General features: G+C 61.7%; 1 protein-coding gene across 1 annotated transcript; it reads right to left on the bottom strand.

Annotated features, from left to right (window-relative positions):
* Positions 1 to 404: 404 nt before the first annotated feature.
* ADAMTSL5 (ADAMTS like 5) lies at positions 405 to 23295 on the bottom strand. The gene is made up of 13 exons (XM_044998234.1): positions 23146 to 23295; positions 18347 to 19112; positions 14794 to 14863; positions 9879 to 10033; positions 8373 to 8433; positions 7593 to 7701; positions 7096 to 7223; positions 6642 to 6765; positions 5590 to 5673; positions 4889 to 5052; positions 4307 to 4550; positions 3378 to 3449; positions 405 to 2688 (listed from the first exon to the last, which is right to left on the bottom strand). Exons 2-13 carry the CDS (start codon positions 18454 to 18456, stop codon positions 2375 to 2377), a joined length of 1635 nt encoding a protein of 544 aa, XP_044854169.1. The 5' UTR covers positions 18457 to 19112; positions 23146 to 23295; the 3' UTR covers positions 405 to 2374.
* Between the last annotated feature and the right edge of the window lie 943 nt (positions 23296 to 24238).

Genomic DNA, 24238 nt, shown 5'->3' with positions numbered 1-24238 from the left:
GCATCAGGCTTTAAGGCCTTTGCCCACTTTGCGTGGAGGGCATTAAAGCTCCCCAGGGAGCATCTGTAAACGCAGGCGCTCGCCAGGGCGATCCCGGGGGCTGTGTGGAAAGGTGCTTCCCTGGGGAGCTGAGAGCAGAGAACACCCGGGCTCCATGGGAAGGATGGGGGGGATGTGGGCAGCCAGGGCCCTACCCCTCTGGGATCGTTGGAGATGCTAAGGCAGGGTGCCGGCTCATTACTGACATTCTGGGCTCCAATGGATGCAGAATTCCTCCTTTCCCTGCGGAGCAGCAGTTAAACAGCCCAGAGGCAGCTGGCGGAGAGCTGGGGGGGATTCCTTGAAGGCCAGGCAAGGCACTCGGCCAAACTGGGGGAGAAAGGGTTAAATTAAAAACACGGCGACATATTTTATTTGGCAAAAATAAATTACCCCCAAAACACAACACAGAGAAGGGATGGGGGGCAGCGGGGGAGCCCCACATTGGCTTGACTCTCCCCGGGTGAGAGGCTGGGCAGTGCCCCTATGTGAAGCAGGCAGGGGGGCTGCAGAGGGGTCTTGGAGGGAGCGCCACCGAGGGGCAAGTCTGGGCTATGTGTTGGGCTAGCCGCACATTCAGGTGGCATTAGGCAGGGCCCACCTCCCGCTGTGCCCATCTCCGACCCCTTCCCCTTCTGCCCCCAGTCCCAGGAGCCTCCACCCCTGAGAGGCCCATCTCAACACAGGCCCTGCCCATTCCTGCAGAGCCCACATCCGCTGCACCGGCTTCTGCAGCACATGCCACCTGCTGTGCCCACCTGCCGGCATGTTCTGGTGTGTCTGCCCCCTCCGCCGACTGCCGTGGCCCTAGGAGCACCCTCACGGGGGGGCACCCCTCTCTAGCTGTCCCACCCCCCTTAGGTGCCCATTTCACAGTGTGCCCATCCCATGCTAGCTCTTGGGAGCCCACCCCTGGGCTGAAGGGAGCGTGTGGCTCCCAGCAGGAGCAGGGAGTGGGGCAGGCAGGGTGGAGATGGAACAAGGACCAAGCCCAGCTGGGAATCTCGCCTGGCATGGGCTGGTGGGCCCAGGCAAAGGGGCTGGCTGGGCAGATGGAGTCCAGGGCGCCTCCCGTGGGCTGGAGGGTGGGATTTCAGGGACTCAAGTGTTATCACTACTGGGCAGAGCTGGGGGAGGAGTACGTGGCAGGCGTCAGTGCGGGGCTGGGGGCGGGGGCGCAGCCTAGCAGGGTCTGATCCCCGAGACTCGACTCAGAGCAGCTCCCCAGGGAGAAAAGCAGCCGAGCCCTGCACCAGGGAGAGGGGGCGGGGAGTGGGGTTAATTACAGACAGACACAGACGCTTTGCCTTGGGCGCTCCGAGCGCCAGACGGGTTTGGGTGTGCGAGGGGTGGGACTTGGCTGGGTGCTGGCGTGCATGTGGGAGTTGAAGAGTGAGCTTGTGTGTTTGTTTGCATGTGTAGGTTTGCATGATGTGCTAGCGTGTGCATGTGTTTGCATGAAGTGCTAGCGTGTGCATGTGTTTGCATGATGGGCTAGCATGTGCGTGTGTTTGCATGATGGGCTAGCATGTGCTTGCATGAAGTGCTAGTGTGTGTGTGTGTTTGCATGATGTGCTAGCATGTGCATGTGTTTGCATGATGGGCTAGCATGTGTGTGTGTTTGCATGATGGGCTAGCGTGTGCGTGTGTTTGCATGGCGTGCTAGCCGATGTGGATGTGATGTGTGGGTTCTCACACCATTTGCACCCTGCATGGCATGGATTTCGCAGTGCCAGGACTGCAGGGAGGTGGCCGAGCAGGGTGGTCCCGGTCTAGTGAACGGGTTGCTGTGAGGCTCACGACCTGGATTTGCACCTGTTGGGAGGCACCATTTTAAAGCCCTGCGTCCCCTCATCCACCCGGCGTGGACTCAAACATCCTGCCCTGTTGGGAAGCCACAGTCCCATTTTACCCCTTGGGCAGCGTGGCTGGGTCCCACTCACTGGATCGGGGAGAGACTGGAGGCTGAAATCCCCCCGTTCCGATGACCCTCTGCCTTCCTCCGTCCCAGGCTGATCTCAGCAGCCGCTGTCCCATCAGCCCCCAGCTCTCGCCCCCGTGGCTGGCACTCGAGGTGGGGGTCCGGCTGCAAGGAGGTGACTTTGGGCCTGGGGAGGTGCCTGCATCAGGGCCCTGCCTTGGCGCCAGCCAGCCCAGGGGTGAGCGGCAGGTGAAGGCAGCATTGGTCAGACTGGCTGATCTGAGGGGCTTCACCCCAAGTATGTATGGGGGGGGGCTGAGTGGAAACGGGCCAGGGCGCCCCCAAACCGCTCCGTGCCAGCCCTGTCCGTGGCTGGGCTCTCCCACGCTGCTGCGGGAGGGGGCTCCCATCCGGTCACGCCGGCCTGCCCCGGGGGCAGTGCCCAGCGATGTCCCGCAGCAGCTTGTCCTCCCGGGGCGACCAGGGCCGGGCGTAGCTGCCGCGCTGCAGCAGGATGCGGTTGAGCGTGTGCTCGTAGTTGACGTGCCGCCGGGCCATGAGCAGGTACTCGCGGCGCTCCAGCAGCTGGGGGCAGTCGCAGGCGTTGGAGACCCACACGTACTCCCGGTGCACCAGGGGGAAGCGGTTGCGGTAGGTGTGTTTCACCTGCACGTCGTAGCGCGTCTCCTGCCCGATCGGCCGCTTGGACAGGATCCGGGCCCGGAACACTGCGGGGTGGGGGGGGGGCAAGAGCAGAGTCAGGGGTGGGGCGGGGAGAGGGGGTGGAACAGGCCAGGCGGAAAATCAGCTGCCCTGCGGGTGTTGGGGAAAGGGACACGGGGCCCTTCCTCCTCTAGGGGGCGCTGGCTCCAATCCACCCCATGGGGGGGATCTGGCTTCCCTGGGGTGTTGGGGAAAGGGACACGGGGCCCTTCCTCCTCTAGGGGGCGCTGGCTCCAATCCACCCCATGGGTGGGGGGGGAGATCTGGCTTCCCTGGGGTGTTGGGGAAAGGGACATGGGGCCCTTCCTCCTCTAGGGGGCGCCAGTTCCGAGCTGGCCCCAGAGTGTGGGGGGACTGGCAGGCTCAGGGGGTGGGGAATGGGACATGAGGCCTTTCCCCTATAGGGGGCGCCAGCTCCAATCTGCCCCACAGCGGGGAACTGGCTGCCCTGGGGATGTTGGGGAATGGGACATGGGGTTCCCCTCTAGGGGGCACCGGCTCTGATCCAGCCCAAGCAGGGAGCCAGGGTGGCCAAGTTTTTTTTTATGTGGAGCCAGGCTCAGTGCCCACCATACCCCGGCAATCCCTTCCCGCGGTCTCCTAGCCTGTCCCACGTGGTCCCTGGGCCTGGCCCTGGCTCCCTCTACATGCCATGTTCACACTCAGCCCCCCTGCAGGGGGCCGGGGCTCTTACCAAAGTCACTCTGGCAGTAGTGTCGGATGCGCTGGGACTTTCCCTTGGGCGTCTGGCACCTGCCGCAGCTTCCTACAGAGCACAGACCCGGGGCAGTCAGTGGGGGGTGGAGAATCGTTTGGGGGGGGTGCAGACCACCCCGCTACCCTGCCCAGCAGCTCCCTGGCGGAAGCTCCCAGGGGCCGAGAGATGCTGGGTAAGGTCTGGGCTGGGACGGACGGGGATGTGGTGGAGCATTAGCAGCCCTGCTGGGGCGGGAGGGCGGGGGAGGTCTGCTGTCCTGGGGACAATGGGGCTGAAACCTCTTCCCAAAACGCACACCCACCCCCTCGACACCCTCCAGCTCCCCACTGTGGGGCTGCCTGTAGCTGGGGGGCGCAGACGGGCGCTGGTGCCAGTGACCCCCCCCATCTGCCCTCCCACGTGTTCGGGGTGTGGATGGTGGGAGGGGGTCTGGCTGTCCAGGCCAGGAGGGTTTGGCAGCCGGGGAGCAGTGTCGAGAGCCCTCCCCGCCGGGGCTGGTCCCACATCCCAGCAGCAGGGGGTGCCCTATGGACATACGGGCCTGGGGCAGGGGGATGATGTTTAGCTCCAGATCCAAACTTCCCCCAGGGCCCCAGGGGCTCGGATCTGGGACTTTGGTTCGGATCCCGGCCTGGAGCCCCTCTGGGGTGGGGCACTTCTCTAGCCCTGGCTTTCCCCCCTGCCACCCCCATGGTGCTATATCTGCCCCCCACAGCAGAGCTGGGATCCTGCTGCCAAGGTGGCTTCCCCTGGGCTCTGCAATATGCCCCCGTGGGGTAGCATCCTGCCCCTCTCCTGCCCCAGTCCCCTCCAGAAAGGGAAATCAAGGTACAGTCTCTGTCTGTCCGTCCGGGCCAACTGCCCGAGCCCCAGAGGGAAGACCCAGATGGGGACAGAGCAGGCACCTGTTTGAGCTGTGTCTGTGGGTCCCTGCCGGGACCGCTCCGTGGTCGTGTCCCTGATGCTGAGGTGAGTGGGGGGCACCAGGGTGGTCCAAGGCCCAGGCTGGGGCACTCTGGGTGGGTCCAGGTCGAGCCCTCTGGGATGAGGCTGTCGCAGGGGGCTGGAGTCGCCCTGGAGGTGCCCGTGCCGCTCCCTGGGGAGCCAGTACTCGTACTCGATGCCCGGGTTCGGCTCCTGGAACAGGACCTGCTTGGCAGGGGGAAGACGAAGAGCTGCCTTTGAGCCCACCCACCAGGCAGCATGAGCTGCCAGGGGGCATACAACAGGCCCCCAGAGAGACCCTACAATAACAAACCAGGGTGTGCAGCCCAGCAGCTCTCGGGGGAGACCCTACAATAACAAACCGGTGTGCACACATGCTGGGGGAAGTGTGTGTGTGTGTGGGGGGGGTGTTCTCCCATGCATCGGGGCCCCAGGGGTGTTATGCTGTCGGGGCACCAGGGAGATCAGCCTGTGAAGGGGAGAGAGATGGGGAAACCCCTTAGTCTGTGAGCCCTGGTCGCTCTCTCCCCCAGTCCCCTCACCATGATGTGCAGATCCTCCTCTGTCGGCCCGGCTGCCTCGAGGGTCTCGTGATTGTCCGGGTCCCGGGCATAGCGCACCGTGGTGCCTGCCACCTCGTACGCGCCCGGCCAGTCGATGGCCCAGTCCCCGTTGATCACGTACCGCTGCTCCCCGTTCATCAGTGCTGCAGAGAGACAGCGGAGCAGCCCGAGTGAGAGAGAGGGAGGGCTGGGGGGAAGACCGGGGGGGGCACAGCGTGTGGGTCTGCTGGGCTCGGGGACGGGAGGCACCATGGGATGCAATGGCACTTGGACTGTTGCTGTGCCATTGCGGGGAGGAAAACATGCACAAAGGGCCCCAACCCAGCATAGCTGGGCTAGGCAGTAAGACTGAATGGTTAGAGGAGGGGGAGAGAAGTGGGGTCTAGTGGTTAGAGCAGGGGCGGGGTGGGAGTCAGGACTCCTGGGTTCCTTTCCGAGCTTGGGGAGGGAAGTGGGGTCCGGTGGTTAGAGTGGGATGGGGTTCCGACAGTCAGGACTCCTGGGTTCTGGCTTAAAGGCACCTTCCCCGCCCCAAGCGCAATCAGGGACAATCTCGCTCTCCCCGGCTGTTGGGCCAGAGAATCACTTGAAGTGGAATCATCCCTTGGTGGGGGGGGCGGAGCCATATGAGGCAGGGCGGGGCTACCAAGAGGCCATGGGGTGAGTATGGCTCCTCCTACCTAGGTAGTTGCGGCTCCGGTCGGTGACCTTGATGTGCATGGCCCCTGCCGGGATCCTCGTCACGTTCTTGTACCCAAAGAAACCTATAGGTGGGGGCGGGGGGAGACAGGAGTCAGGGCAGAGCCTGGGCATGTGGGAGGCTGGTTCCTCCCGGCGCTGCAGCGATGCGTGGGCTGAACCCAACGGCGCCGCCCCGGGGGCAGCGAGAGGCGAGCTCGCCCTGCACGGCTCCCCCGGCTCGTGTCCAGGGCGGGGAAGGAAGCGAAGGCTGCGGCGTGGTTCAGAGCTGGCGGGATGTCGGTTTCACACGCACACGCAGGCATGGGGGGCACTGGATGGCTGGGGAGGGCTCAAGGGGGGCAGTGGGCCTGGGGATCCCTTCTCCCAGGGGTCACCACCTCCAGTCCAGCTCCAAAGTCACCATCTCGGCCACCCCAGGTGGAAGCCCTCGACAGCAGCCTCTGTAGAGGCCCAGGACTAGAAGGGGCTCAGGCGGCCCGAAGCCCCCCTGGAGGGCAGGGCTCAGCTTGCCCTGGCACCGCCCCGTGGGCAAAGACCAGCTGCCTTCTGGGGTCTTTTCCCCATAGGGGCCAGGCCTCGTCTCTTGGCGTCACTAGGGCGCGGCTGCCTGAGCCATGCTAGCGTGCGGCTGGGCACCCTCCCCCCCTCCCCTGCCGCTACTCACGGGGGACCTGGATTATGTGCTAAGCCACTAGCAAGGCTGTTACGGCGCAGGGAGGGGCACGGCGGGCACTGGAGCCTGGCACCACAGCAAACGGGGTTTTGTCTCCTGCTCCTGGAGCTGGTACCCCCGGCCACGCCAGCTCATCCGCTCTATCAACTGCAAGGCTTGTGAACTGCCGTCGAGCAATGGGGTCGCCCAGTTCCTCCCGGCCAGCGGGTTTGGGGTCAGGACGAGGATATGGTGCCCGGAGGGGGGAGAGACTGGGCTGGCGCAGTGGGTGGGGGCGGGAGGAGCATGCAGCAGAGGAGACAGGGAGAGCGCGTTGAAGCCAAGAGCCAAAGCATTCACCCCTGGAGAATCAATCACCGGAGGAGGGGAGCGCGGCCCGGAACACCCTCCGCACGAGGAGGCACGAGTCGTTCCTGCCGTCGCACAGACCGCAGGCGTCGCTCTGAGAGCCGGAGCCCAGGATCCCGTCGCAGCCCGCTGTCTGGGGGAGGGGAAAGCAGGCGTCAAGGAGGGCGAGGCGGCTGCACCGAATATCCCTGCCCGGCACGGGACGACCCCCAGAACGACAGGGGCTGGGTCAGCCCTGAGTGCTGGCACCTCCCCGCATTGCCAGGGCTGGAACTCACCCACCTACGCCCCTTGCCTGAGCCGTATCCAGCATCCCTCGTTGCCATGGCGTTGGCCACCCCTTGGGTACCAGGCCCAGGGCAAACCCCCCCTCTGCCTGGGTACGCCAGGCACTGGCAGACAACGCTGGTCCCAGGCCGGGGTTTCCCACGAGCCCATGCCCAGCAGCAGCAGCGAGCCCTACCAAGCACTGGCCGCTGATGCAGAGATCCGGGGAGTCCGGGCTGCAGCGGGTCCCGTCCAGCACTCGGCCGAAGGTGTAGTAGAAATTGTGTCCCACCGCCAGGCAGTTCAGGTCACAGAGGTTGGGCGCTGGGGAGATGGGAAGGGAGGGCGGGGGGAGAGTGAGAGAGAGGGAAGGAAAAAACGAGATTAAGAGAAGAAGGAGGGATTTCGGGGGGATCTACCCGGCAGTCAGGTTAGGTAGCACAGCAGACTCTTGTCCCCGACAACCCCCCCGCCCCGGCATGGAACAGCTGTTCTCCGCAGCCGCAAGAGCCATCCAGTGGGGCAGGCCTCTGGGTTACTAAGGCCTGTGGGGAGCGTTTCCGCTATGGGGCCCGGAAACCAGCAGGCCCTGCCGTTCAGCGAGGGTGGCTGGAGAAGGGCCCGCAGGCTGAGAGCGGAGATGCAGCGGAATGGCGGTGCCACCGCGGGGGTGGATTCGAACCCAGGACTCACCTCCATGAAAAGGAACCCACTGGTACCTCGCCTGGCTCCCCGGGATGGGCTTGCCGTCATACAGAGAGCACTGCACGGCCCGGAAGGGCACCGAGCTGCCAGGACACTCCTGCAAGGGAAGGGCACAGGGCTGCAGCCTCACAGGGCGACCCGCCTTTCCTTGGCCGTCGGGCACGCGAAGGAGTGGCAAAGCCCCGCCGAGTCCCCTCTGTACCGGCAGAGACCAGCGGGCAGGTTACAGTGTGTGGGGGGGGAGGGGAATGCAGGAGGCCCAGAATCAGGGAGAATGCCCATGCCCAGCGCTGGTCTGGATGCCTGAGCTCTGTCCTTCCAGGGAGTCAGACGAGACGCGAGTCTCGAGATCAGAACAGCAGAGGGGCTGGGCTGGAACCACCCACCGCTGGGGGAGGGCGGGGGACACAAAGGGTCTGCCACCGAGACGGGATGGAACACGATCCCGTTGTGGGAGCGACGGACAAACCTCGAAGGGGATGGTGCGGAGAAGGGCCCAGCCACGGGCCTCCACCCCTCCAGGGGCTGCAAAGCTCACGCGAGGAGCGGATGGAGAAACTGAGGCACAGAGAGGCAGGACCCTGCAGGGCCAGCGGCAGAGCCAGAACCAGAACCCAGGTGCCTGCCGTCCCGGTCTAGCACCCTGGTGCCTCGCTGTGAGCTGGCAGCTCCGTGTAGCTGTGGCCTCACGGGGAGGCCACACGGTGGGGATATAAAGTGATTCACATCCACCCCTCCCCCACTCCAGTCGCTCCGGCGCACACTCACGTGTAGCTTGCACACTCGGTACTGCCGGGGCTCCCCCGCACACAGCTCCTCTTCAGGGAACCTGCCGTAAAAGCACCTTAGCGCAGCGGCTCCCAGGCTGCCAGGCCTTCCGTCGGGCAGGGGGTCCCGTCATAGGCCCTGTGCCCTAGGGAGGGGGCCGGGGCAGGGGGGCCAGGGCTGGCTCTGCCGCGCCCGTTTGGGGCGGGGATTCTGGGGTGGGGCATGTGGGATGTGACGACTCGCTGGAAACATGTGCGGCAGCATCACCAGGGCACAAGGGGAAAACAAAGGGGAAGGGAAAGGTGCCCGAAATCCCAGGCACGACGCGGAGCCAGACGCCCGCCGAGCCAGCGGTGCCTCCCAGGGCTAGCCAAGGTGAGCGCTGACCTCCCCACCAAGGCTGGGGGAGCAGGGCAGAGCGCGCCCTGAATCACGCCCTATCTCGCCAGGCGCCCCCCCTGCCTACTCAGGGCAGAGAGAAGGAACCCGCTCACCCACAGACGCTGGCCAATGGGCACAGACAAATCCACAGGCCTCCACCCCACCCATGTCTGCCTGGGATCCCAGCCACAGCTGAGGTGGACTGGTACCACAATGCCACCCCCCCCCCCGGCAGCTTTCCCTTGGGGCCGTGCATCCTGGCTTTCAAGGGACCATTGGGATCATCTAGTCTGATCCTCAGACTCAGGTTGAGCCCAGTCACTTGGAGGGAGGGGGTGGATGGAATAGTTGGGGGTTGGGGGGCAGCTTCTTCTGCCCACGTTTAAGCTTTTTTATTTCTCCCCCTCCTAGAAATCAGGCCAAGCCTGTGTATTTTCCATGCAAAATGTCAAATGAGCCTTAGAAAATTTCATCCACAATTTCTTGTGGATGGGAACATCCAGGCCATTCTCCCCACCCACCCCGCAAAAAAGATCAGTTTCCTGCCACATTTTTCAGATTAACTAAAAATATTGTTTTTCTCCTCCCCCCGCCCTCCAAAAAAAAGGGAAAAAACCCTAAATCAAACATTTGTCATTAGAAACCTCCGGCAAAGTTTCAATCCAAATTAAAATGCGAAGTCATGGGAAATGCCCCAGAGAAAAATATGTTTCCATGAGAACCTTTCGGGCCGCTCGAGAAATCAGACCTGTTCCTTGGATCCCTGCCGGCTGGGCCCCGGAATCCGGGCCAGTGCTTGCCCAGGACTGGCGCAGCTGGCCATGCTGGGCGCGGGGAGGGTTAGGCTGACGGGCTTTGGGCAGAACCGGAGGTGGATTCCTGGGCCTGCCTGGAGTGGAGCTGGTGCATGTCACTTTGTAGCAGGGTGCATTGCATAGGGGTCATTCGCACCCAGGGCAAAGACCTCCCCCACGCCCCACATCAGCACTGGCCCTGTAATAACCAGGCTGAGATGCCCTGAGTCTGGGCCCTGGGAGGACGCTGTCGTGCCTGTTCCATGTACGGTCACACATGCCATGGGGAGTGGGTCTCATGGACCCCCCTGCCCCCAGCTCCCCCACTCACCGGATGCATTTCCTAGTGCGGAAGGAGGCGCCGTCCCCACACGAACTGGAGCAGGCGCTCCAGCCTCCCCATGGCGTCCATTCCCCACGGCCCGGCTGGCGCCGATGGCGGGGCTGGGGCTCCAGGCCGAACACCAGGGTCCTGCTGGCTGTCCCCTACTTAAAGGAAGATGACAAAGTCACCCCTCCCGGATGGGCCAGCCCCTCCCAGCCCAGGCCAGCCCTGGGCCCCTCCGGTTATACAAGCGACATTTCCCATAGGGGCCCCCCGACCCACACCAGGAGGGGTGTCTCAGTCCCCCCCCCCATTTTCCCTCTGCCCCACACCGGGAGGGGCTATCTGCCCCAGATCCTCCCCTGCCCCACACCGGGAGGGTGACACCGGAGTGTCACCCACATCCATCCACTCCCTTTGCCCTGTCGCCCACACGCCCAGCCCAGCGCAGAGATGGCAGATCCCCAAGAACCTTCCCCTGTTATTTTGTTCCACGGCCCCTGGAAAACCGCTGTGCAGCTGGCATGGCCCCCCGGGCTCCCTGCCAGCAGGGCATCCTGGGACACTCGCCACGGGGGGAGCGCAGCTGCAGCGCGCTGGAGAGAGCTGCTTCCAATTGAACAATGCGGGGGGAGGCGGGCTGGGAGTCAGGCGTGTGGTTTCCATTCACGGTTTGGATGGAGGCCACGGGCGGCTTGTAGCTGTAACAATAAGGTCTGAGATCTGCTCAGTTTGGGCCACTCGAGAAGGCTTGGGAGGTGGGGCAGGGGGTGAATCCGGGCCACATGGCTTCTCCGGTGGAGTCAACATCCTAGATCCTTCCCACCCCTTTATTTTTGCTGGGCAGTTACCATCACCCAGTGAAATCAACCCGCCCCCCCCCAGCCGCTGCCTTCCCCAGCCCTGTCATTGTCTCCGTCTCTGGTTTCTGTCCCTTCCACTCCTTTCCCTGAACCCTGCAGGATCCCTCCAGCGCCTGCTTTATCTCTGCTCCCACGTTTGGAATGAAGATTCCTTCCTGGCTTCCCATCCTCTGGCTCCCCCCCAGCCAGGCCTGGCTCCCCAGCCGCTCCCCTGCCCTGCTAGCCGTTGTCCTCAGACAGTGGTCGGGAGGGGGTAGAGGGACTGGCCTGGCGAGCAGAGAGACGAGTCCCAGGCTGGAGAGTCCAGAGCCGGATCTGGATGGGAACTTCCCCAAAGGGGGGTGGGGGAGGTTGGATTCACCTTTACGTGTACTGCCCCTGGCTAAGCAGCCCCAGGGGGAGCGGGAGGACATGCCAGCGGCCTGCAGGAGTGTGAATCACGAGAGCTCAGCCACCACCAGGAGAATAAGATAGATAGCTAGATAGATAGAGGGGGTGGTGGATGGGGATAGATAGATAGATAGATAGATAGATAGATAGATAGATAGATAGATAGATAGATAGAGGGGGTGGTGGATGGGGATAGATAGATAGATAGATAGATGGGGTGGTGGATGGGGATAGATAGATAGATAGATAGAGGGGGTGGATGGGGATAGATAGGTAGATAGATAGAGGGGGTGGATGGGGATGGATAGATAGATAGAGGGGGTGGTGGATGGGGATAGATAGATAGATAGATAGATAGATAGAGGGGGTGGTGGATGGGGATAGATAGATGATAGATAGAGGGGGTGGATGGGGATAGATAGGTAGATAGATAGAGGGGGTGGATGGGGATGGATAGATAGAGGGGGTGGTGGATGGGGATAGATAGATGATAGATAGAGGGGGTGGATGGGGATAGATAGGTAGAGGGGGTGGATGGGGATAGACAGATGATAGAAAATCTCTATTACACTGTGTTCCCTTTGCCCAGAGCTGGAGGCAAGAACATAAGAACAGCCAGACTGGGTCAGACCAAGGGTCCATCTACCCCGCGTCCTGTCTTCCGACAGTGGCCAGTGCCCGGTGCCCCAGAGGGAATGAACAGAGCAGGGAATCATCAAGTGATCCATCCCCCTTTGCTCATTCCCAGCTCCTGGCAAACAGAGGCTGGGGACACCATCCCTGCCCAGCCTGGCTAATAGCCATTGATGGACCTGTCATCCGTGAACGTATCTAGTTCTTATTTGAACCCTGTTAGTGTCTTGGCCTTCACAGCATCCTCTGGCAAGGAGTTCCACAGGTTGACTGTGCGTGAAGAAATACTTCCTTCTATTTATTTTAAACCTGCTGCCTATTAATAAACCTACTGCCTATTAAAAGCTGGAAGCTGGAAGGAACCTCCGGCCCAAATCAGTTGCTGCATCTCTGGGACTCCCAGCTGCTGCATTCCTGGGGCCTGGTGATGGAAAAGGCAGGAATGCAAATCTCCTCCCCCCCCCCGCACCCAGATTCACACACATGGGCACACACATGGGCATGTAGGCACACACAGAATGCCACACACATATCGTACACACACATGCGTGCATGGGGTTTTGCAGGCCTTGTACTATACACATGTCCGCCCACACACACACGTGCACACGGCTGCACGGGGGCCTGACCACCGGGAAAGCCGAGTGCCAGCAGTCGGTGAGAGACAAGGGGCTGGGCTGCGAGCGTAGAGCATCCCCCACGTGGAAGCTGACCCACAGATGAGCTGTGCCAGGGTCCAGCGGTCGCCCGCTCTGGTGGCAAAGTACAGCCTCCCACCCCTGGCATTCAACCAGACCCTGGGGGCTCAGCCCCCCTCTCACTCAAACACCCCCTGGAGCTGTGGGCGGAGCGACCCGTGCAGGAGACCTGGGGGCAGATGCACCCAGGGTCCCATTCGCGGTTACCCTGCAACCTCGTGCCAAGTGGGCACAGTGCACAACTGTTGTGACCGGAGTGCGTTTGCACCAGGGTGCGGAGCTCTGCTGTGCCTGCATAGAGGAGCCCCTGCCTCTGTCCTTAACCCAGCCTAGGACAGGAGGGATGAGCTCAGTGCCATGGGTGGGTCCCTGCCTCTGTGGTTAGGGTGGGGGAGGATGCAGGCCTATTTGATAATTCGCACACCAGTTACTTCTTGTCTGCAGCGTGTTTCCTGCGGCCTGCACAAGCCTCCTCCTCCACGCCCAGGGCTGGGATGCCCAGCCCCCCCACCCCCACTGCTGCGCTGGGTTAGATTCTTCCTTTGCTGATGGGCTCCCCTTGTGACACCCTCCCCTTCTCTCTCCCTCGCAGAACACAGGCACCAGCCCACCTGGAGTTTACAGCCGAGCTGGCCTTTGTGAAGTGTGATCCCCTGATCAGATCAGCGGGAGGGAGCCAGGACACCTGGGTTCTCACCCCAGCTCTGGGAGGGGAGGGGGGTGTCTAAAGGGTTAGAGTGGAATGGGGCTGGGAGCCAGGACGCCTGGGTTCATCTCTGGCATTAACTTGCTGTGTGGCTCTGGGCAAGTCCCTTCTGTGACACAAACATGCCCTGGCAAGGAATATTACAGCAGTGTCCGGCCACCTCGCTACTTCACTGACGGTCTCTCCCAACAGCTAAGACCCAGCGTGTTCTCCTGGGGAGTGGGAGACATTTGTACAGATCGGGAACATGCAGAATATTGGGTTCCAAAGCCGGGGGAGGAGAAACTTGTCACCTGCAGCAGGGCGGGTCTCCGAGCTGACTCCATGCACACAGAGAACAAGCCACATCCGTCAGCTCGGCCCCGCCCTGTGGTAGTGATTCCTCCTGGCCGCCTTGGGTAACCCCCAAACAGTGTCACACTCGACACCCACACACAACCGGGCCGATCAGTATCAGCTCTGTGGGCACTCGGGTCCCAGCATGCACTGGGCCCTCTGGGCGCCGGCTGGAGAATCCCAAGGCCCTGGGCTGTTAACTCAGCAGCAGATGCCGGGATTAATGAGCTAAGGGCAGAGCTGGAAATAAACAGGAGGCTAAAGGGAGGTCATCTGGCAACTGGGAGAGAAGCAAACAGCCAGGTCTGGCTGGATCAATTCACTTGCTCCTGGACAGGATCTCCCAGGGGTCTGCTATGGATCCCAGTATCTCCCAGGGGTCTCCCAAGCTACCCCACCCCAAAGGGGGGGACCAACCCAGCGACCTGACCCTCCCGAGCTGCCGACCCTGCCTCCCTAGGAGCAGACAAGAGGGGAGGGCTGGGTCAGCCCGTTAAAGAGACACAGAGCAGCTCTGGCTGCAGAGGAATAACGCAGCTGAGAAGAGAAGAGACTATTTCCTGTATGACGCATGGAACATGCCTCCCACAACGGAGGCCCACTGCTGCTGGAGATGGGGCCCTGACCTCTTGTGGCTGCTACCAATCTCCCCCCCCAACCCCCTGGGGGGGTCTGTTACTCCCAGAATCCTGGCCAGGTTCCAACTGGAGGCATTTACATCCTATCTCCCCAAAAATCCCCTCTATAGCTCCGGGGGGCCTGCCTTGCAGTGGGGGGTGGGAATGCTTAGATAAGGACAGATGAATCGCTATCTGTCAGTTGGCCAGATACAGTTGCATTGGGATCCTTGGCAAGTGTTTAGAGTTATTTTTATTTCCAGAGCTCTGGGAGGGCCAGAGACTCCCATGCTTCAAGGCATGAGCCAACCTGTAAATCGCAGGGGTCAGGAAGGAAATTTCCGAGGGGGCAGATTGTTCCATTATTGTCACTGCAGGGTTTCGCACACCTGCCTCTGAAGCAGCTGGTGCCAGCCCCCATCAGAGAAGGAATGCTGGGCTAGACGGGCCGTGGGTCTCATCCTGCTTGGTGTGTATCTAGGCCTATTGTGTGTTAGGGGTCGGCAGGATCCTGCAGTTACAGGTGATGACACCACGATGTGCATCAATGGGGACAGATATCTGGGGAGATGTTCAGATCCTACATGACCCCTACATTGCAGCAGGCTTGGGCCAGGCCTCAGTGAAGGTCTGTCCTCCAATCTGGCCTGTCCACATGGTTTCTTCTCCTCCACTTACCTGAGTGCTGCCGATGCCCCAGCCAACACTCAGCCAGGCCAAGAGCAGGACGGTCCCCAGGGAACTGTGCCTGCAAAAAGCCAGAGAGAAAACTTGACAGGGATTCCAGAGTTTGCCCTGCCCATCAGCCCCCCAAATCCCTGCTAAGTGGCAAAGGCTCCCACACTCCCTGCCCCATGGAGCTTACACAGACCAGGCAAAGGAAGCATTCTGAACCCCCATTCATGGGGGGAATTGTGGCCCAGGGGGTGAGTAACTCACCCAGTGCTGCACAGAGAGGCGGTGGGGGAGCTGGGAACTGAACTCAGGTCTCCTGGGTCCCAATCCAGTGCCTGACCCACTGCCAGTCACAATGCTGGCCCTGGGCACACCTGAGATGCCACAGGCCGAGGCTGCTGTTTCAGCCCAGACAGGCATGGGGGAGCCAGCGAGAAAGGCCAGGCTGGTGCAATTCTGCAGATTCAAGGGGGCTGGAGAAGCAGCCAAAGCTCCTGCGGTTGGCCGGTTCTTAGAGGCACCTGGGGGACCAGGGATGGGGGGCCCCTCTCTGGAGTGTGTGTCTCCCACATTCATATCTATAGGTGCATGGGAGACGGGATCCCTGTGACGCAAGCTCGGCTTGGCCCCGGCCCTTCCCCCACTCCCCCCAGATTTCGGCCTGAGCCAGACAAGACACACAGAGATAAGACAAGACAGGACAGCTCAGGCGTGAGATCATCGGGGAGGGGAACAAGGTGGGGTGGATTCCTGCAAGTCATGGGGGTGGCGGTCTGACTGGAGATGTGGGGGAGGAGGGTCTGGGATGAAAAATGTGGGGCCAGATTTTGACCCTCGCCCCTGCCCCTCCAAATTGGGGGGGGTCATTTCAGACCATTGGGGGCAGGTCAAGGATCCACATCTGGGTTCCAGGCCCAGACCCCACAAATCTGGGGGTGTTTGATGGGGGGGGGGTGAGGCTAGGCCCACCCTACACTTGGGTGAGAGAGCAGAGAGATGGGGCAAAGAGGAGGCTGGTCCAACCTTGGAGGAGGTGTGGGGGGGTGGGAAGTGTGTGGGGGTGGGGGCTGAGAGAGGTGGAGGAGACAAGAGCAGAGAGGCCAGGCGCCTAGGACGCGGGCTGGCTTCATGGGTCGGGCACTGGCCTGCGACTGGGATCTAGGGTCAATCTGAGTCTGTGCCACCGCCCGGGTGAGCTTGGCGAGTCACTTCTCATTCCCCATGGGCCGTTCAGCTCCTGGCCGCTCCGCCTGCCTGGAGAACAGCCCGACTGGGAGGAATTGCGCCGCTGGCTGCTCCGTCCCTATCCCCAGCCCCGTGCGGCACTGGCAGGACAGGGCAGAGGGGGATCCCGCGGCCCCTGCTGGGAACCGAGCTGAAAGCGAGAGGTGAAACCCTGAGCCGCTGATAGAACCGTCAGAGGCCAGTCAAGGGCACTCGACAGCTCCTGCTCCGGGCTTCGAGATGAGTCATGCAACCAGCCTGGGATGTGCAAAGCAGGAGGCACCCGAGGAACGCCACAGCCACTCAGCAGCCAGCCCTGCACAACGGCGGCCAGGGGCTAGGATCTGTCCCTGGCATTTCGAGACCAGACTGCTTCTAGATTGTGCAGGCTGCTTCTAGAGTGTAGCACCTCCCTAGTGGCTAGGAGGCTCATGCCACCAGCTCAGCTTGGGTTCTAGAGCATTTCAGAACTCAGGGCAGGGCACCGGGTGCCTGGCGCTGCACCCCAGACAGACACACACACAGGTACATGGCGTCCCTGCCCCAAAGGGCTTGTGATCTGAGAGAGCGCTAGCCTGCAACGCCCCCCCTGCCCCCTCCCCCGGTCAGCCTATCCTGCGTGTTCTAGAATTTAGAACCCATTAGAAACGAGCCGGGTTCTCGAGTGTGGCCGCCACGGGCTGACGTGGGGTGCGAGAAGGCTGGGTCCCCTAGGCCTGCCCATGGATCTGGGATGAAGCGACATTCACGGGGGGGGGCAGGGGGAGGTTCAAACTCGGTGGGTTCTAGGCTGCACCCCACTTAGGAGATTCCTGGAGATCTGAAACATAGAACCCTCCTCAGAACAGTGTCCGGTTTGAGGGATTCCATTGCTATGCAGGGGAGAACAAGCAAGGAGTTCGCCTTGAAAAATTCTACATTAACCACCCCTCCTCCCACCCCCGGCTGCCCTGGGTTTTCCTGCAGAGTCACAGAAGTTCAGGCCGGGAAAGTCCTGCGGGGCGTTGTCTCCATCCGTCCCTGCTCCCCCTGCGTGGCTGACGCAGGGAGCTTTCACAGACGAGTCCCTACATTGTTCAAAAGATGAGTCCGACATGGAACAAGCGGAGGTGCAACTTGGGGTATCGTTTGGTGTCTGGGCCCTTTGCGGGCCCCAGAACAGAAGACGCTGGCCAGAGCCCTGCCAGGATGCCAGCCTGGGCTGGTGACGGTTTCGCTCGCTGGGCCACACCCTGCCCTGCTCTCTAGTGATACACAGGGAAGGAAGGTAGAATCCAGCCCACGGGGCAGAAACAGGGCCCCAGTCCTGCAACCGGACACACACTGGGCCTGAGTCTCCTCGCACTCATGCCAGAGGGGCACGGCTTGGGTGAGGGAAGGTGGCAGGATCAGACCCGTTCACCACCCTGAGATGCCCTCTGGATCTGCCAGTGCTGGTGAGTTAATGCCAGGCCCGTGTGTGAAGGTGCTGGAGGGGCAAGGATCCGCAGGTCCTGGAGGCATCCTTGTTATCCTATCCCCACTGCACAGGAGGTGATCAGAGACTGCAGCCAGCAGATCACCAACCCCTCCGTGTGCCAGGCGGGAGCCGGGTGATTTGCAGAAGCAGGGCACAGAACGTCATTGCACCAGCACCTGGCACACTGGCGGCCCGTGCCAGGCTGGACGGGATGCCGTCTATGTGCAGAGGTCACCCACGGAGTCCATCTGAAGCTATGGGGTAGGGTGGCGGGAATTCTCCTTTGATCTCACAGGCTCCGGTCGAGCGGGTTTTATCGGAGCCTGAACTGTTCCTGATTCAGTATCACAGCAAGCTGCAGCAGCTGGAGATGCTCCACCCGGGACATGACGAGTTTTCACATGTTGCTGGGGGCGGGGGGGGGGGGGGCAACACACATAAGAACCCTCCCCACTTCTAAATCCCAGTGAAACCCCCACACCACACCCTGCCCCCCCCCCCGCCTTAAGCAAGCACCTTATGCTGCCCCAGCCCAGGTCAGCTGGAGCTCACAGACCATCCCAGGGACCTGCCTCACGTTTGCTGGTTGTGCTGTGCTGTTATTCTCTCTAAGACGAGGGTGGGGAAGGATCAAGGAGTTAGAGACGGGCGAGGACTGGGAGCCAGGACTCCCGGGTTTCTGTGTGCCGACCATGAGCAACTCACTTCCCTGCTCCGTGCCTCAGTTTCCCCATCTGTACATTTGGGGCTAGTAACATTTGTGGATGTGGTGGGGCTCCCATGGCTAGTGGTCGCCACACGTTTGAAGAACCTTCAGACAAGAGGGGCTAGAGAAGGGCAGATTGCAAAGGGTTAAGAAAGAAATACTCTTACCAGATGCTCTGGGAGTCCATGGTCAGCCGGCTGGATGTCAGGCCCTCCTGGCTCTCTGTGCCCGCTCCTCTCCTTCCGCTAATCCTGGCATCAGGTGGGCGCTTTGCCATCCCAGCTCCCACCTGTATCTCCTGGATGCTGGTGGCTTGGGCTCACTTCCCAGAGGGGAGCTGGGAACTAACTGTCCCAGGTGCCTGACCTTCTCCCAAAGATTTCAGCCTCCGATCAGACCTGAGCACCCGGACGGGGACTTGCGCACGGGTGAGAGTCCAGCCCAGCTCCCCTCTCCAGAAACTCCTGCGCTCTCATTCCCAAGCAGCCCGTAGCCTTGGAGTCCGGCCCGCGTCGGCTTGGACGGCGTCCCATGTGCTGATCCTCCCGGGGGCTGGTGTGTGTGGGGGAGGTGGGGGCCGTGCCGGGGTAACTGGTTCCTGAGTTTAGCTGTCCCAAAACGCTGGGGGAAGGCGGGTTCTCTCTCCCAGCCGCGCAGCGTCCCGTGCGGTTCCTCGGGGAGAGAACTCAAGCCCTTTTCCTTTCTCCTCCCCTTATGTCGTTTCACTTTTTCATGCTCTGATCCTGCCTCCAACAACTGGCGTTATTAATATTCATACCGAAAGGTGCACATGCCTGTCCCGGGTTCCTACTTAACCCATAAGGGGCCGTGCTGCAGTGACAGGGAACGCGCCGCGGCTGGGCCCTTCCCTACAGGGAGCAGGGCGAACTGGCTGGGCGAGTCCGAAGTGTTTTCCCCTTTCGGAGGAAAACGCTGAAAATAAAAACCCGCTGATTTGTGTCTATCCTGCCGGGTTTGGAGCCAGGGCAGAAAGGGGACGTTAACCCTTTGATCCATGGCATTTTCCAGGCTGCCGGCCAAACCTGCCTTTGGGAGGGGTTTGGCCCTATCAGCTATAAATAAATACTCCAGGCCAAATTCAGAGCTGGTGGAGGAGGGTGCTAAGCAGGCCAAAGCCAGGGGTGACGTAAATGACTAGTGGAAGCTCCTCAGCCGGGGTCACACAGGCCTGCTCCCGATTGTGCTTCGGCCCCGGTGTAAATCAGGAGTCCCCCATGGGAGCGGATGGAGCCGCGCCGGGGTTAGGGAGTCTGCCAGCCAGCAGGGGGTGCAAGGGGTGTGCAACTCTCAGCGGTGAGGAGGGGAAGAGGACAGGGTGGGGGGAGAATACCCCAGACGTCCTCCTGTCCTGCCTGCTGCTCCCCCGTCATGGCCCGTGACACTCGCAGGTGGGCCAATCAGTGTAAGTTACACTGACGGCCGCTAGGCCTTGTTCTGTTCACACTGACGCCAGCGGCTCCTGGCACCCCGGCATTTGCTCTTGATTCACACTGGTGCCAATAATTGGGGGGGGGGAAATCAGGCCAGTGGGCAACCAGCTGCACAGACCCCACCCATCCCCCCGAGTTTGGCTCACTCCCCGACCCTGTGCGTCCTCTGCTAGTGCTAGCGGCTTTGTTGTTTCAATCCCAATTTGTTTCCCGCAGGGCGGAGATCCTGATCCTGCCCCTTCCTGCAGGCCGGGGTTACAGCAGCTCCTGAGCTTCCCAGGCACCGCCGGGGCTGAGCGCTGTGCGTGCGGCAGGGGACTCAAACCCGGCCGCGGGGACACCTGGCTTCCACGTCGTTCTTCAACCCAAAGTTCCCCTCCTGGCTAGGCCCGTGGGAGGGGGCTCGGCCCAGCGGCTGAACGGCTCAGGGAGGGCTGCGTGGAGGGGCCAGCTCTGCTTTCCCTGGCGCCTGGGGCTCCCCACGTCGAGTGCTCGGCCAGCGTCAATGAGACTATTTCACGGAGAGGAAGGAACGTGCCCACGCTCACGGGCAGAAGCAGCTCTCAGGAGGCCCGACTCTGCCCCGTTCTAGCCCCTGGACCCTACTCCTCTCCCAGAGCTGGGAGCAGAACCCAGGAGTCCTGCCTCCCAGCCCCAGCCCCCTAGACAGCATCCCTGTCCCTTCTCCGAAAGCCCCGGGCCCATCACAAGGTAAAGCGAGGGCCCGTCACCCTCCTGCAGCCTCGCCCCAGAGACTCGGCCCCTTCCCGCTGTGGCCCAGCACAAGTCAACTTCCATCCCCTAGATCTTCCGGCCCCACATACTCCCAGGGGCTCCACCCCACAGTCCCAGCAAGCCCCTGGCAGGCAGAGAGCCATGGACCCACCCCACAGCACTACCCTGCTCTGCTGGGGGGGCGCGCTCCCCTAGCTGGATGGGAAGGTAGGGCAGATCTCGACCCCCTCCCCTCCCAGGGCTGGGATCAAACAGTGACAGGAGACCTGGGGGGGGGCATTTCTATTTCCCCCACCCCTGCTGGAGTGCACCCCCCTCATGTAGGGCTTGAAGCAACCAGGGGCATGGAGGGCAGGGGCCGGGAGCAGGGGGGGGCAGTTCTTGGAGGAGCTCAGCTCCCATCAGCCCGCAGGTGCTGAGTGCCGGGGCTGGGCACAGAGCCCGTCCCAGACAGGTTGGTTTTGGGGCCGTTGCACGCCCCACTGCAGTGCGAAGCCAGCGGGCGAACCCTGGGAGGTGACAGAGATACGGGCTCCAGCCTTGTCCCCTGCCAGGGCCAGCACCGCGAGGGAGATCCTAGTCCAGGGGGATGCCAGGCAGGGCCTGCTGCCCGCCCCGGACCCTCCTGGCAGGGAGGGCAGAGATGGGGACCAGAGCATCAGGGGCTTGTCCCCTCGCCCCTCGCGAGGCACCAGCTCCCTGAGTCGATGGGGAGAGGGGAGGTCCTGGCTGAGGGTATTGGACACGTAGGAGGGGGCGGGCGAGGCCAATGCAGCAGGGTGATGTGGCGCCAGGTGCTCCGGCCACACGGGTGATGTGCCAAATCCTGGCCGTATGCCCAGATCTCATTGTACTGGTACCAAGAGCCCGTGGGCACTCTCTGCGGCCTGCCGGCGAGCTGGCCTGGCCCTACGTGGGAAGGGGGGCAGCCGGGGCGGGGTTGGGAGGAATCCAGGATTTGGCGATGCCAGCCCCAGGGAGCTGGGTTTGCCTAGCCCAGCCTGGCCCACGATCACGGCCCGGCTGGGGGGAAGACCCCCCAGGTTTGAGATGAAGAGTTTGGAGGGCTTGCGGCTGGCATGGGCGGGTTACGGGGGGTGGGAGGAAGCTGGACCAGTCCAAGAGAGCTGGGGGGAAGAGGCTCTTGTGAAGCAGCACCAGGCATGGCCAGAGCCTGGCAGTGTGAGCTGGATCTCTGCACACTGGGCCGAACCAGGCCCCACGGCCAAGCCCCCGGCTTCCCAGCTCAGGGCTGGGCAGCTCAGAGCTCCCGCAGGGTGCGGGGATCGGGGGCCAGGGTTCCTTCTCTCTCTTTGTTTATGGGCTCTGCTCCCACCCTGCACCCTGAATCAGTCCTCCCCAAGAGCCCTGCCTGGCCCCCCTCGTGTCCTTCCCCACCCCACAGCCTTCCCCACTCCTGGGAGCAGGCCAGGCCACCAGCCCACTGCTGAGAACAATGGGATAACGGGGATGGGGAGGAGCGTAGGGAGTGGCAGTCGGGTAAGTTCTGTGCCGGGCCACACACTAGGGCCAGGGAGGGGGGGCACGAGGGGTTAGGGTTGCCAATTTTGGTTGGACGCATTCCTGGAGATTTCATCACATGACATAATCTTTCATTAAAGATGGATCTTTAATTGCTGGAGACTCCAGGACAATCCTGGAGGGTTGGCAGCCCTACGAGGGCAGGTGGTTGGGGATTTGAGAGAATGGAGGAGCTGGGAAGGATGGGCAGAGCGAGGGGGGCTCCACCTTTTGCTGGAATGCAGCTGACACCCCCCCACACACACCCCCCCGAGAACAAGGCCAGAGCATGCTGGGAAACGGGCAGCTCCTCGCACCTGCAGCTGGGCTGCACCTTGTTCTCCTGCCAAGGCTGCTTCGGGACTGGGGGGGGAGGGGGGCGGGCAGGAGGACAGGAGAGGTCAGGGATGTGGAGGAGGGGAAGGTCAGAGAACAGAAGAAAGGGACGTGTGTGTGGGGGGGTGTCAGGCCGGCAGGGAGGGGTCTGGCCGGGGGTAGACGAAGAGCGGGATGGCGGGGGGAACAGGGGTACAGAACACAAGGACAGGAAGGACAAAGCAGGAGGTGGGGGAGGGGTTCTTGAGCCAACACGGAGGGCGGGGGATTATGGCATTTCCAGCATTGACTCGGGGGGCGGGCATGTCCCTCCCACCTCCGGCCTTTGGAAGGAAGATGCTGGCAGGGGCAAGGCTGCTCCCCACCTCCGCAGGAGAGGGCCCGTGGCCTGAGGCTGGGAGACCCTGACCCCAGAGCTCCCTAGCAGCCCAAGGGGACAGAGGGGAGCCCGGGCCTCACCCCTCGGAGAGGCAGCTCTGGACGCCCTCAGGCCCCTGCAGGGAGCTGAGAACCATTTCCTGAGTCAGTTTCCCCCACCTGCAGCTCAGCATCCTCCCCCATGGCCGTGGGGGGCTGGCGGTATGGGGAGGGGGACGGGGGGATAATTAGCCAGGTGCCTGCCTGAAGCCTGCGTTCACGGACACGTCAGCACCTCGCCTGCTGGAGGGATGGTGGCCAGCAGCTCCCAGCATGGCCTTGGTGGGACCCACAGCAGCTGTGTTCATGGAGGGGTTCAGAGACGAGCTCTCCTAGTGGGGGTGGTGAGGATTCGATCCCAGGCCAGGATTGGGCCCCAAGTGCATCTCCCTTCCAGGACCTTTGCACCATTCAGCTCTGCTCCCTGCCCCGTAGCACGAGGACCAGGGAGGAGATCGCAAGGGCGCCCTTCCCCCAGCCACACACCATCAACCCCCGGAACTCACCGCTGCAGGATGTCACTGGGGCAAGCAGCATGAAGGGATCCACCTAGAGAGGAGCAAAGCAGATGTCTTCTTTAGATGGGCTTCCCTGACCAGCTGTCTGTAACCACCTGCTGTCTCTTGTACTTCAGTTGTCAGCTCCTTGGGCAGGGCCAGCTTTTTGTTCTGTTTGTACCGCACCTAGCGCAGCGGGGTCCTGGTCGGTGACTGAGGTTCCTAGGTGCTATGCCAATACTAATAATAGTCCATCAGCTGTTTGCAGGCCTCAGCAATAGCTCTTCTTGGTCCTAGAAAATCCAGGGACAATGCCATCTCCTGCGAGGCACCACATCCTGGCACCTTATCTATTAACTACCTGGATTTACACAGGCATCTGTTCTGCAGTGAACTCTTGTAACAATACTATCTAACAAGATTGGATCAGGCATTTCCCACAAAGAACAGCCCTTGCAGTGACACTGGCTAAGGGAAACCGACATGACTCCCAGTCCTCATGCTTCAGAGCACATGCTCAGGGAGGGCCAGGAAGGGATTTAGCTCCCATGGGGAGAGCATTGCAGTTTTTAAAAGCCATATGGAGCGTCTGGCACTGGCTGCTCTTGGAGGCTAGACGTACTGGTGGAGTGTTTGCAGCCTGCTTTCCAGATCGAGAGAGGAATGCAGCCTTCTTGGATTTCAACCTGGCACCACATTGATGGAATTGGGGAGTTTATAGAGATCATTGGTCCGTGACTTGTAAATAACAGGGAAGCAGAGACTATTTTATAGAGTTATTTATCATAGCACCAAGAGGCTCCAGCTAAGGTCGGGGCTCCATTGTGCAAGGTGCTGTATATAAAAGTTAATAAGAGCCAGCCCCTACCCCGAAGAGCTTACAATCTAACCAGCCCAGACCAAGGAGGGATTGTTATCCCCATTTACAGATGGGGAAACCGAGGCACACAGCAATGACATGACTTGCCCAGGGTCACACAGGGAGTCGGGGCAGAGCCAGAAATTGCTCCCATATCACCTGTATCCCAGCCCCGTAGCCTGCTCACATGATCACCTGCCCGTCTCCCTAAATCGCTGCAGATCCAGGTGCTATCCAGGTGAC

The sequence above is a fragment of the Mauremys mutica genome, chromosome 24 (genome assembly GCF_020497125.1).
Source record: "Mauremys mutica isolate MM-2020 ecotype Southern chromosome 24, ASM2049712v1, whole genome shotgun sequence".
In the NCBI taxonomy this organism is placed as follows: Eukaryota; Metazoa; Chordata; order Testudines; family Geoemydidae; genus Mauremys; species Mauremys mutica.
Note: the sequence above shows the minus strand (reverse complement) of the source record. Positions and strands in the feature narration are given on the sequence as shown.

Bases quoted from the DNA above. Each gene is read 5' to 3' on its own strand.
- ADAMTSL5 (XM_044998234.1), bottom strand. From the start codon at position 18,456: ATGGCAAAGCGCCCACCTGATGCCAGGATTAGCGGAAGGAGAGGAGCG. The intron at 7,224-7,592 runs GTGAGTCCTGGG...CCATCTCCCCAG, and splicing joins GTGGGTTCCTTTTCATGGAG to CGCCCAACCTCTGTGACCTG. The intron at 4,551-4,888 runs GTGAGGGGACTG...CCTGCCAAGCAG, and splicing joins AGGAGGATCTGCACATCATG to GTCCTGTTCCAGGAGCCGAA.